Genomic DNA, 12,902 nt, shown 5'->3' on the forward strand with positions numbered 1-12,902 from the left:
CCCTTTCATGTTTTTTATCAATCATGTTTAAAAAATACTAATTATATTGACATTGTGCATATAACACAAGTACATGTTTTTATATACAATTAATTCATATTTTTCAGTATCCATCAGAGAGGTCACACCACAAGTCAAGAAGATGTTGCATCATGTGAAGTGAAGGATATATACATGTGTACTAGATGGATGTTAAATTACATTTGTTTGAATAAAACATTCTGACTTAGAAATAATTGTGAAATGTGCAAATTACTATAAGTGTTTGAATTCTTGACGACTAGAGTGCTTTTTTGGATTTGCTAATAAAAACACAAATGAAAATTAAAAGGTCATTTGATTTTAGTATGCAACCATCATTTCAGTAATACCAAAATGTTCCAGAGTGAATTCCATAGTAATTGCAGAATTATTCTTTGTTTTCTTGAACAACTCCGGAAAACTAGTCCGAATTATCCAGAGTTGGCAATTTCCATGAAAATTCCGGAAGTTTTCATGGAAATTCATGGAAAATGTACGGACGGGCAGTTCTGCATGGAATTAAATTCTTTGAACAATTTTCAAAGGTGACCACCAAAGGAACATTCCTGTGAAGTTTGGATGAAATTGGCTTAGAAGTTTATGAGGAGATGTCATTTAAAGTAAAAGTTTACGGACGACGGACGGAGGCCCGACGAATAGCGATCACAAAAGCTCACCCTGTCACCAAGTGCCAGGTGAGCTAAAAAATCCAGGCTCACCCCCTTCGAAGAAATTCAAGAGGGTGCCATCAAAGGGAAGATGATGGCTTCAATTTTTGGAATAGTCAGGGGATAATCATGATTGACTATCTTGAGCAAGGTCGTACCATAAACGGTACATACTATGCAGAAGAATTGAGATCTCTGCGTCAAGAAATCAAGCGTAAAAGGAGGGGCAAACTGACTCAAGGCATTCTGCTCCTATACGACAATACACCAGCTAACACATCCCAAGTTGCGATGGCTGCAGCAACTGACTGCGGCTTTCGTATTCTTCCCGATCCCCCATATTCTCCTGATTGGCCCCCTATGGCTTTTACCTGTTTCCGAAACTGAAAACCAAGCTTTGTGGTAGACCTTTTGGAAGCAATGAAGGTGTCATGGAGGCGGTCAATGAGTTCTTTGAGGATCAAAATAGAGAGTGCTATTTTGATGGGTTTAAAAAGTAGGAGCACAGGTGGGTAAAGTACATTGATGAAGAGGGCGATTATATTGAAAAGTAAGACCATTAGCTGGGTTATCCGACTACCAGAAGTACATCGGGCCTAGAACCTTTTGATCAATCCTCATAGCTATTAGATATTTGCTATACACAACCAAATTTCTTTAATGCCACCTGGCAGTGAATCAGTAAAAAGGTAAAAAAATCTCAATTAGAATAAGAAGTATATTTTTACAAAATGTAGAAATACAGCTACTTGACAAAAGTACAATACTGCTTAATAGCCAGACAGGGGCGTAACTGAGCTACTTTGGTATGGATTCCTTAACTAGGGGGGTTTTGGGGCATGCTCCCCCCCCCCCCCCCCCGAGAAATTTTTTTGAAAGGGGAAGCGATATCCTGGCATTTTGTGACTATCTAGAGGCTATATTGACAACATATTGGTAATGATTTCAAACTCTTTTTATTAATTTTAAAATAAGTAAAATGAACAAGTACGTTACATATACCATAGAGCTTTTTTTTTATATTTATAATCGATTTTTTTGCAAAAAAAAATTGTCATTTTGCGACTTTCAAACTGATGTTATAGCAACAAATCTCCCATATTCAGTAAATTTTAAATAAAAAAAACGCTAGAAACGTCGAAAACTAAAGCAAGCGTTTGTTTTAATTGAATTGGTTATATGTCATGTTTGGGTACAGAGCCTTGCTTTCTTTAGAAAAGCCGGGTCTGCTGGAAGGAATTGTCAAATTCACATTAGTCCATCACATAAGCCACAGCTAACGATGAGACTCTCGACAAAGATGAGTATATTCACAAAATGCCCCAATTCTCTCTGAGGAAAGACTGCCATTCTGCACCTTCATAAGTAGCAACTGTTGTAACAATATATTAATTTAAGAATGATAATGGTGTGAAAATTGTGATTAAGTTGAGTGAGTATTTTGGACTGTTAAATATTTCATTACATTACAATACAATTTTTGTATATATAAAAAAAACGCGTTATATTACACGTTATATTACACGCAAAGATATTTCAAAATCTCCTTTCAGAAATGTCAGTAAATTAATTAAAAATTGTTGCATATAACATAGATTATGTGGATCACGTGAATACATTATAGGACTCATTTAAGACCTTTTGAGATAAAGTAAATTCATAAGCAGATATATGCATGTACGACTTTAATAATGATGTAACTTGCTTGATGACTCATCGCAATGTTTTGCTGACAACAGAGAATGATCAATTTAATCTCAACAACTATTTTTAGGATATTAATATTCTTTTAAATAAATGCATAAAATTGAGAAGGAATTGTACATTCTTTGTCTTTTTCTGCCCTTTTTTGGCAAGGCAAAGTAATTCTCTCAATCAATTGATTAATATGCCATTGAGAAATTACACCAATTTGTTATTAAAAGATGAGATTAAAAATCAAACATTCAAGGCTACCTTGGCAGAACTCAGCCCCCTGCACAATCCAGCCACACCAGCAGGGCACCGAGAAGGCACCCAACCAAAAGCAGAAGAGGACACAAAAGGGCCGATACGGGAATAGTAAAAAGTTTGGGAAAAATTATTGCGGGCGACCTGCGCGCCGAATAAGATGCAATGCTAGGGGAATATCTCTGCCAAGAAAATGTTCTGAACAAGACACCTTAAGCTTTTCATAACTAGCCTTCGTTGAATTTGTACAATATATCGCAATATAGATCATTTTTAAAGATATTAATTTATACTGTATATGTTATGAAATACCCAGTGCTGACCTGGCAATATGTACACAAGGTCAGAAGCAAATACATAATGCAAGAAAAAACAAGATATGTTTGTAAAATATGTATGCCCCCTATCCGCAGCTGATAAGTCATGTGGCTTAGTTATTGTGACTGACTTTTGACCTAGTGACAAAAAAAGGTGTTATCAATTGGTCATGGTTCGTCACTAGGTCAAAGTGACCTTGAAGGTTGTGTGCAGCAGTTTTATGAAAAAGTTATCACAAAATTACCAAATGATATATGCATAAATTTTATGAATCATGCAGGCCTCCTAAATGACTGCCTGCATTAGACCTTGAAATGTGTATACAAAAGCATTTTTAATCTAATTAAACATATCAACCAAGGCAACTAGTGTTGTTGAGTTATTAGTCAGAAACAGTTTTAACGTACAAGGTCAATGTGGCTTTGACCTTTGATGCTAAAATCAACAGGGTTACCTACTGGACAAGACCAATGCATCTGTGAAGTTTGAAGGTTAAGGGCCCATAAGTTGTTAAGATATTGATCAAGAACCGTTCTGACCTATAAGGTCAATGTGATCTTTACCTCTGACCCAAAAAATACATTGAGGTCATCTTCTGGCCAAAAGCAATGAATTTGTGAAGTTTGGAGGTCAAAGTTCCATGGGTTGTCAAGTTATTGATAAGAAACTGTTTTGACAAACAAGGTCAATGTGACCTTAACCTTTGACCACCTGACCAAAAAATCAATAGGGGTCATCAACAGGCCAAGACCAATGCACCTATGCAGTTTGAGGGCCAAAAGCCCATGGGTTGTCAAGTTATAATTACCTACAAGGTCAATATGACCGTGACCTTTGACCCCAAAATCATAAGGGATCATTTACTTGCCAAGACCAATGCACCTACGAAGGTGAAGGTGGAAACCATTTTTAGTTTATGGACTGATCAACAGACAAATGCAAAGAAATATACCCCCACTTCTTTGAAGAGGGACTTAATAAGGATTAAAAAAATGCTTGTTATATAAATAGCTTAATACTATTAGGTACATCTTTTCATATTATTGATTTTTAAACTCTTATTTGTAATTCCCGAGTGTTATCCCTGGAATATCTAAGGAACCATAATGCTATGATGGAAAATTGTAGCCTTAGTACTGTTAGGGATATTTCTGCTGATACTGGTACATCCATAACACTGATGAACCAAACATTACAGTATTTCACTTCACTCAGCAGGGTTATCCATTGATTATTCACATATGTACAGGTGAATTATTTAAATTTAGCCCATCTTTTATGTTATATCAACTGCAACAGTGTTTGCTATTATGTCTGCTAGTCTATTGGCATGTCTGTTTTTTACTTTGGTCAGTTCATATGCATCCTTGCTTCTTCTCTCAGTGATATAAAATTTTATGTCACTTACAATTGCTTTACCTCATTTCCTGTCACTTTGCGTTGCAAAATTTCTACAAACTATTTACTTGTCAGGGTATAACTTAATGTAAAGTTTGAATAAAGTGATAAACTGTGCTATTTGTTATTCATTTGTACATGACAAAATAAACAAGATCTCATTATTAGTTCATTGCTTTAGTTTTATCAGGATCGATCTTCAAAGTTTAGATATGTTGTTTTCAGATTATTTCTATTTTCTAACTCTAACAGCCCCAATGTGATAGAATACAGTCTAATATTATGAGCCCAAGATTTCTTCAGATTGATGGAATGACAGACAGACAAATGAAAAAATATGACAAGCAAAAATTCTATTTGACCCTCTTTCTAATACAAAGTGACATATACACAGTTTTTGTACTTTTTAAGTTATTGCAGGATTTAGATTTCTTTGAAGTGACAAAATAAGAGACAAACAGATTGACAAATAGATAAAAACATTAAGATGATGTGCTAAATCTTCACAAGACACTCTATCCACATACCACCAACCATTGGAGCTTTGTACTTTTTGAATTATCCAATTTAGGACCCAGTCATGTTTATCTTTCATTTTAGCAACCACATTGGAAACAAGAACTGTCAGAGGACAGTATCATTAGACTTTTCAAAAAGTTGTCACAAGTGTATTTCATTGAGTATAATAATGTTTACCTAAAATACATAAAATTGTCCGAAAAGGTACAAAGGCTTGTTATTAAGATGTTTAATCGAATTAATCACTGCTTTATTATTATGAATGCATAAAATTGTTCAAAAACAAGAGGGCCATGATGGCCCTGAGGTCGCTCACCTGTATATAGGCCCCCCCCAACCCCCACCCCCCCAACGTTGCAGGGCCAATTTAACCTAATGGCTTTTATTTGCACAAACTTGGTAGACACCCATAAGAAGATGTTTCATGCTAAACATCTAAGCTCTAGCTCATTGGGCTTTTTAAAAGAAGATTTTTTTAAAGTTTTTACTATACACATATAGTTAAAAACAATGACACCCCTGGGGCCGGCCAAGTTTTGACCCCAGGGCTTTTATTTGAACAAACTTTGTAGACACCTACTAGAAGATGTTTCATGCTTAATATCTAAACTCTAGCTATTTGGGTTTTTTCAAAGAAGATTTTAAGTTTTTGCTATACACATATAAAGAAAATCAATGACCCCAGGGGCGGGGCCAATTTTGAATCCAGGTCTTTTATTTGAACAAACTTGGTAGACACCTATTAGAACATGTTTGATGCTAAACATCTTAGCCATAGCTCTTTGAGTTCTTTAAAAGAAGATTTTTTAAGTTTTTGCTTTACACATATAAGGAAAATCAATGACCCCCTGGGGCGGGGCCAATTTTGACCCTTAGGGGTTTTATTTGAACAAACTTGGTAGACACCTATTAGAACATGTTTGATGCTCAATATCTTAGCCATAGCTCTTTGAGTTCTTTAAAAGAAGATTTTCTAGTTTTTACTATATGCGTATAGGGAAAATCAATGACCCCCCAGGGCGGGGCCAATTTTGACCCCAGGGCTTTTATTTGAACAAACTTGGTAGACACCCATTAGAAGATGTTTCATGCTAAATATCTTAGCTCTAGCTCTTTGGGTTCTTTAAAGGAAGATTTTTTAAGTTTTTACTATATGCATATAGGGAAAATCAATGACCCCCCGGGGCGGGGCCAATTTTGACCCCAGGGCTTTTATTTGAACAAACTTGGTAGACACTCACTAGAAGATGTTTCATGCCAAATATCTAAGCTCTAGCTCTTATGGTTTTTTAAAAGAAGATATTTAAAGTTTTTTCTTTCGGTTGCCATGGCAACCAGAGTTCTGCATGGAATTAAATTCTTTGAACAATTTTTAAAGGTGACCACCAAAGGAACATTCCTGTGAAGTTTGGATGAAATTGGCTTAGTGGTTTATGAGGAGATGTCATTTAAAGTAAAAGTTTACGGACGGACGACGGACGGACGCCGGACGAAAAGCGATCACAAAAGCTCACCCTGTCACTTTGTGACAGGTGAGCTAAAAAGGCACAAACCCTTCAGTAGTTATGGCGTTACCAGCTTATAAGCATAAACTAAACCAAGAATTTCTAAGTTGAAAAAGGGGCATAATTATGCAAAAAAGCAAACCAGAGTTATGGGACTAATGTGCCATTCATCTTAGATAATCACAGAAAACAAGTGTGTGAAGTTTCAATCCATTCCCTTCAGTAGTTATGGAGATACCAGCTTGCAAGCAAAAACTTAACCAAGAATTTATAAGTCGAAAAAGGGGCATAAATATGCAAAAAAGCAAATCAGAGTTATGGGACTTGTGCCAATCATGTTAGATAATCACAGAGAACAAGTATGTGAAGTTTCATTTTGCTCTTTAGTAGTTATGGAGATACCAGCTTACATGCAAAAAATAAACCAAGAATTTCTAAGTTGAAAAAGGGGCATAATTATGCAAATCAGAACAAAAGTGTGAAGTTTCAATCCATTCCCTTCAGTAGTTATGGAGATACCAGCTTACACGCAAAAACTTAACCACAGGGATGCCGAAGCCGACAAATAGGTGACTGCATTAGCTCCATTATTCTGCGAATAGTCAAGCTAAAAATTATATATGCTGTACATAGTCTCCAAATGGTCCTCAAGCCAAGTATCATCAACATAACTTTTCGAATTAAGACTGGATCCAGATTTCTTCAAACTCACAAAAGCATGGATGAATTGACAAAAAGTTAAAATAGGTAGGGGACTAGAAATGTATGGAGGCTATTCGTTGCCAAAAATCCAGCCTTGTTGATCTGAGTTGAAACTAGTTTGTTAATGGATAAAATACAATAATTTTTTTTTATTGTATTTCTTTCTATGTAAACTCCAATTTTGCATACTTGGATTGAGTTTGCGGATTTAACATTGTAACAAGAGCGATCAGTAATCACATGTGTCGCCTCATGATGGCCAATTTTATGTTGGGACAAGTTTTGTGACAGACAGACAGTGCACAACCAGACTTGGTACTGATCATTAGTGTAAAGTTTGGATAAAATTGCACCAGTAGTTTATGAGGAGTAGTCCGTACAAGCTTTTGTGTATCTGGCAACACACAGAAAAAAACACCTTTTTATCAAAGGGCCATAACTCGGCCAAAAATCATTCAACCGGAAAACCCGTGCAATATGCACAAGGACTTGAGCTACAGATCAATCCTGTAAAGTTTCATTGGAATTGCATTAGTGGTATAAGAGAAGTAAGTCCGGACAAACTTTAAAAATAAAAATTATTAAAGGGCCATAACTCTGACAAAAATCATTGAACCGGAAAATGCTGACAATATGCACAACTAGACTTGGTACTGATCATTCCTGTAAAGTTTGGATGAAATTGCACCAGTAGTTTTTGAGGAGTTAGTCCGGACAAGCTTTTGTGTATCTGGCAACACACAGAAAAAAACACCTTTTTATCAAAGGGCCATAACTCGGCCAAAAATCATTCAACCGGAAAACCCGTGCAATATGCGCAAGGACTTGAGCTACAGATCAATCCCTGTAAAGTTTCATTGAAATTGCATTAGTGGTATAAGAGAAGTAAGTCCGGACAAACTTTAAAAATAAAAATTATTAAAGGGCCATAACTCTGACAAAAATCATTGAACCGGAAAATGCTGACAATATGCACAACTAGACTTGGTTCTGATCATTCCTGTAAGTTTTCAAATACTAATTGTTCGTGTATACGCCGACAAAACAGTAGTTACATTCTTAGCTTTACATTGTTGAACCATCATGATTCGAATCAGTATAATCCAGCTTTACATGTTTTTCAACAGGAGATAAAATAAGCTTCGCCCATTTTCCCGCCCACTACATCATCTTAAATTAATGTATTTATCCGCTCATTTTCGGTATTTACCGTCGGCGACAAGAAGCGGCATAGTTTCCGTTTACCACACCTTTTAGGTGTTTAGTTATTCACCAAACATAATTCACTTGCATGATTGCCATTCTATGCCTTATACAATCAACATCAGCTGACTTTAAAGGATTAAAGGCATAAAGTTTTTAAAACATTGTAGATACCACATTTCCTAGAAAAAGAAACTGAAAAAAAAAACAAAAAAAAACCTCACCAGGCTACTTACTGCCTGAGGTTAAAATATTTTTCACGGAAGAAAAATCTATTGATAAGACTATATTTAACGACAAATAAATTATACTGAGGGTATTCCAATTTGAATAGTAATGAGTAACATTTACAGTTAAGCTGCTACCTTACCACTTTCAAATTTTCAAGTCAATCTCTGATAGAGATTTTGATACGACTAATACAGACCAAATTCTGGCTGTTGTCTTTCCTAGTAGTAGCATTTACTATAAAATAGTAACCTTAATTCTAGCATATTAATTGACAAGAAAACACTTTTAACAATAGTAAAATTATAACCAAAGTTGTATGTAATCTTTCGTACAAAACTTTTATTTTTACCATACTGTATAGATATATTTTCCCATTTTTACCATTTTGTTTTTCAATAATCATATTTAAATGAGTCTAAAGGTATGTATGTTGATTATCAATTTACCTTGTTTATTTTATCTCTTAGAAAGTCATCACTTACAGAACTTCATAAATATTCTGTGTAGTATTTCATATACATAAAAATAGTTCTCTGCTTTTGATCAGATAGACAGCAAGTCTTACACGGATTTTAGAGTTGCTATTGATTCAGTACAATGCATAACCTACGTCAGTATTTCAACATTAAAATGGGACAAATTCACAAGTTTTTGGTTATACAACAGAATTATGGATAGTAAACTTTGAATTGTTTCGTGGTTATACACTTGGTCAAAACTATGAATTTTTCTACAACCCAACATAGTCCTTTAAAAAAGAAGGCACAGGCTTACTGTTCAGTTCTCTTTATTTGTGTTGCCAAAAGTGACTTCCATGTATCGCATTCAAAATTTTTTGCTGAATGTAAAATATATGCGTACAAATAATACTGTGTCACCTTTGAAGGCACACAAACCCTATTGTTCATATCAACATACAGTGGTGTTTGTCATTATATATGGGAAACATTCCCTTATGTTAATTCACCAACTTTAGTTTTTGCATATTATTATGCTCATTATCAGTATAAACGTTGTTACATTGTTACATTATATCTTAACCAATTTTGCATTACTTGAATATCCTGTACTAGAATACGTTTTAACAAAATCAGAGGATATTCTAAGTCAACTGTAATGCAGTTGATGTGTGTGAAATTAATAACAGTTTCTATATAATTTGAAATATTTTTGTACTCTTTATATTCTGCGTTCGTGAAAATTGGCTACACCTACTAATTTTTGTCTTTTTCCGTGATAATTTCATAGAGGAAAGTTGCAAAAACGTTTCCGAATGTTAATCGCGTTATAATGTAAAAGGAAAGTGTGGTGTTGTAAACCTGAGTGTGCCAAGTTGATGCAGTTACATTCTCAACGTCATGATACACTGCATTAAATGTAATGTGTACGTTCTATCGTTTACATTTCTAAATGTCGCAAATTTGAAGTTATACATTTATAAATACAGTTTGCAATTTATCTAAGTTGCATGTTTACAGCTTCCAATTTATCAAATCGAGATAATCAAAATGCTTAATACCAGTGCAGTGTGTAACTTTCGGATCGACAATTAGATTTTTACTAATCTCTTTAGTAGAACCAAAGTATGCATTGTCAAGTTTCAAAGGCTGGATTTTTGGCAACGAATAGCCTCCATAGAAATGCTGAGGGTACTTCATAATACATGTACTACTTTTTTAAGAAAAGCAAACAGTTTGTATCTTTTTCTCTGAAAAAGTTTAAATTTTTGTTTTAAAATGACACTTTTTATGATTCTATTAACTTTCACTACATCCAACAAAAAAACAAATATTTGCAAAATCATTATAAATTTAAGTAAAGAAAAGTCAGATATATATAATATATATTAAACACTTGAAGATAATCATCTAAATGTATGTAAGCAAAATCTTTATTGATAAAAAGAAAAGTAAAATAATTCATACTTTGCCTACAGGTTCCACCACCTTGACTTCCATTATCATCATAATATCCATTGTTACATCTACAGTATCGATCTGACTGGCATGCTGCGTTAGGTGTCTTACAGGAATCAGATACAGTTGTTGAACATCCATATGATCCTAACTCAATTTCTATAACAGATAAAAAATTGACATTAAAAGAACCACAAGAATGAACATATCAAACTACAAATAATATCGTCTAACTTATGTAAGGTTTACCAATATTAATGGTCAGCTTCCCTGGCGCATCTATTCCAAATTTATGACATAACTTCAAAGTGAATCTGACTTTGTAAGAGTGAGAATTGGGAAGTTCATAGAAATTTTGCATAACACTTTTTTATAAATGCATAATTATGAAACTTAAACTCTGAAAAGCTTTTTCAAGGCATGCACTACAAAATGCATTTCATGAATTTCTCTTAGTCATCAGTGTCAAAAGAATCACAAATCAGCATACCAGGAGCAAGCCAAAAGAGTAATGATGTTTTGTAACATTCATAAAATTATTTTTTATTGAATTTTAATATGTAATTTATTACAAAATGTTCTGCTAAATTGTCTATTGATCATTATTTTTCATATTTATATTTTTTTCTGTGTTTTTACATGCAAGATAGAATCATTTTAATGACTCATTGTGAACAGAAGTTTTAAAACCATGTGAATTGGCAGTGTTAAATTAAGAACAAACATTCAATTGTGTGGGATAAAATAAAACACCATGTAAAACATTAACAAGAGCAATCAGTGATCAAAGTCAAGCTACAGTAATGAACCTCGTCATACAACATGTGTGTAAAGATAAGAAATATATATTGAAGTTTGAAGTAGATACCTTAACAAGAGGGACATGATGACCTTGAAGTTGCTCACCTGTATATAGGCCCCCGGAGCGGGGCCAGTTTAAACCCCAGGGCTTTTATTTGAACAAACTTGGTAGACATCCATTAGAAGATGTTTCATGCTAAACATCTAAGGTCTAGCTCGTTGAGTTTTTTAAAAGAAGATTTTTTCAAGTTTGTTCTTTACACATTTAGTTAAAAACAATGACACACCTGGGGCAGGGCAAGTTTTGACCCCAGGGCTTTTATTTGAACAATCTTTGTAGACACTTACTATAAATTGTCTCATGCTTAATATCTAAACTCTAGCTATTTGGGTTTTTTCAAAGCGGATTTTTAAGTTTTTGCTATACACATATAAGGAAATCAATGTCCCCCGGGGCCGGCCAATTTTGACCCCAGGGCTTTTATTTGAACAAACTTTGTAGACACTCACTAGAAGATGCTTCGTGCTTAATATCTAAACTCTAGCTATTTGAGTTTTTTCAAAGAAGATTTTATAAGTTTTTACTAAATGCATATAGGGAAAATCAATGACCCCCTGGGGCGGGGCCAATTTTGACCCCAGTGCTTTTATTTGAACAAACTTGATAGACACCCATTAGAAGATGTTTCATGTTAAATATCTTAGCTCGAGCTCTTTGGGTTCTTTAAAAGAAGATTTTTTAAGTTTTTACTATATGCATCTAGGGAAAATCAATGACCCCCTGGGGCTGGGCCAATTTTGACCCCAGGGCTTTTATTTGAACAAACTTGGTAGACACCCATTAGAAGATGTTTCATGCTAAATATCTTAGCTCTAGCTCTTTGGGTTTTTTAAAAGAAGATATTTTAAGTTTTTTCTATCGGTTGCCATGGCAACCAGAGTTCTGCATGGAATTAAATTCTTTGAACAATTTTTAAAGGTGACCACCAAAGGAACATTCATGTGAAGTTTGGATGAAATTGGCCCAGCGGTTTATGAGATGTCATTTAAAGTAAAAGTTTACGGACAGACGGACGGACGACGGACAGACGCCGGACGAAAAGCGATCACAAAAGCTCACCCTGTCACTTTGTGACAGGTGAGCTAAAAAGTAAATAAGTTATAGTATTTCGTAAAGAAAATCCTAAGTTTTAAGAGAGATAAATCTGTAAATATTGTTCCATGAGTTATGAACATTGTCACATAAAATGTAATTGATGATAAGTAATAAGTATTTGATGTTTGAGGTAAATACCTTTTAAACTAAAAAAGTTATAGTAAAAAATAACATTTTTCTAGTAAAAAAAATCTAAGTTTATGGGGAGATAATTCTTGCAATATTGGTGCTAGAGTTATGAACCTTGTCACATAAGATGTGGATGATGATAAGGTACATATTTTTGAAGTATGAAGTTGATCCCTTAAGAAATAAAGAAGTAACAGTAAACAAGAGCTGTCACAGGAGACAGAGCCGCTCGATTAATAAAATACTGCATGCAGTAAAGAAGACAAAACTATGAAAGAAAAATCAATTATGTATAATTATGTTTAAGTTATAGTAAAAAAATAACATTGTTAACATAAATTCCAAGATCAAAGGGAAAAATTCTAGAAATAGTCACGCTAGAGTT

The 12,902-nt window shown here is 34.3% G+C and overlaps 1 protein-coding gene across 1 annotated transcript in view; it reads right to left on the minus strand.

The window, feature by feature from the left end:
* The window catches only part of LOC132743411 (multiple epidermal growth factor-like domains protein 10), a 41,533-nt gene that overhangs the window by 24,772 nt on the left and 3,859 nt on the right, over nucleotides 1-12,902 (minus strand). Inside the window, exon 3 of the mRNA XM_060731933.1 lies at nucleotides 10,441-10,590. Coding sequence (XP_060587916.1) covers nucleotides 10,441-10,590 — 150 coding nt within the window. The remainder of the gene's footprint in view (nucleotides 1-10,440; nucleotides 10,591-12,902) is intronic.

The sequence above is a fragment of the Ruditapes philippinarum genome, unplaced genomic scaffold (assembly GCF_026571515.1).
Source record: "Ruditapes philippinarum isolate M1 unplaced genomic scaffold, ASM2657151v2 ctg2102_1_1_1_1, whole genome shotgun sequence".
NCBI lineage: Eukaryota > Metazoa > Mollusca > Bivalvia > Venerida > Veneridae > Ruditapes > Ruditapes philippinarum.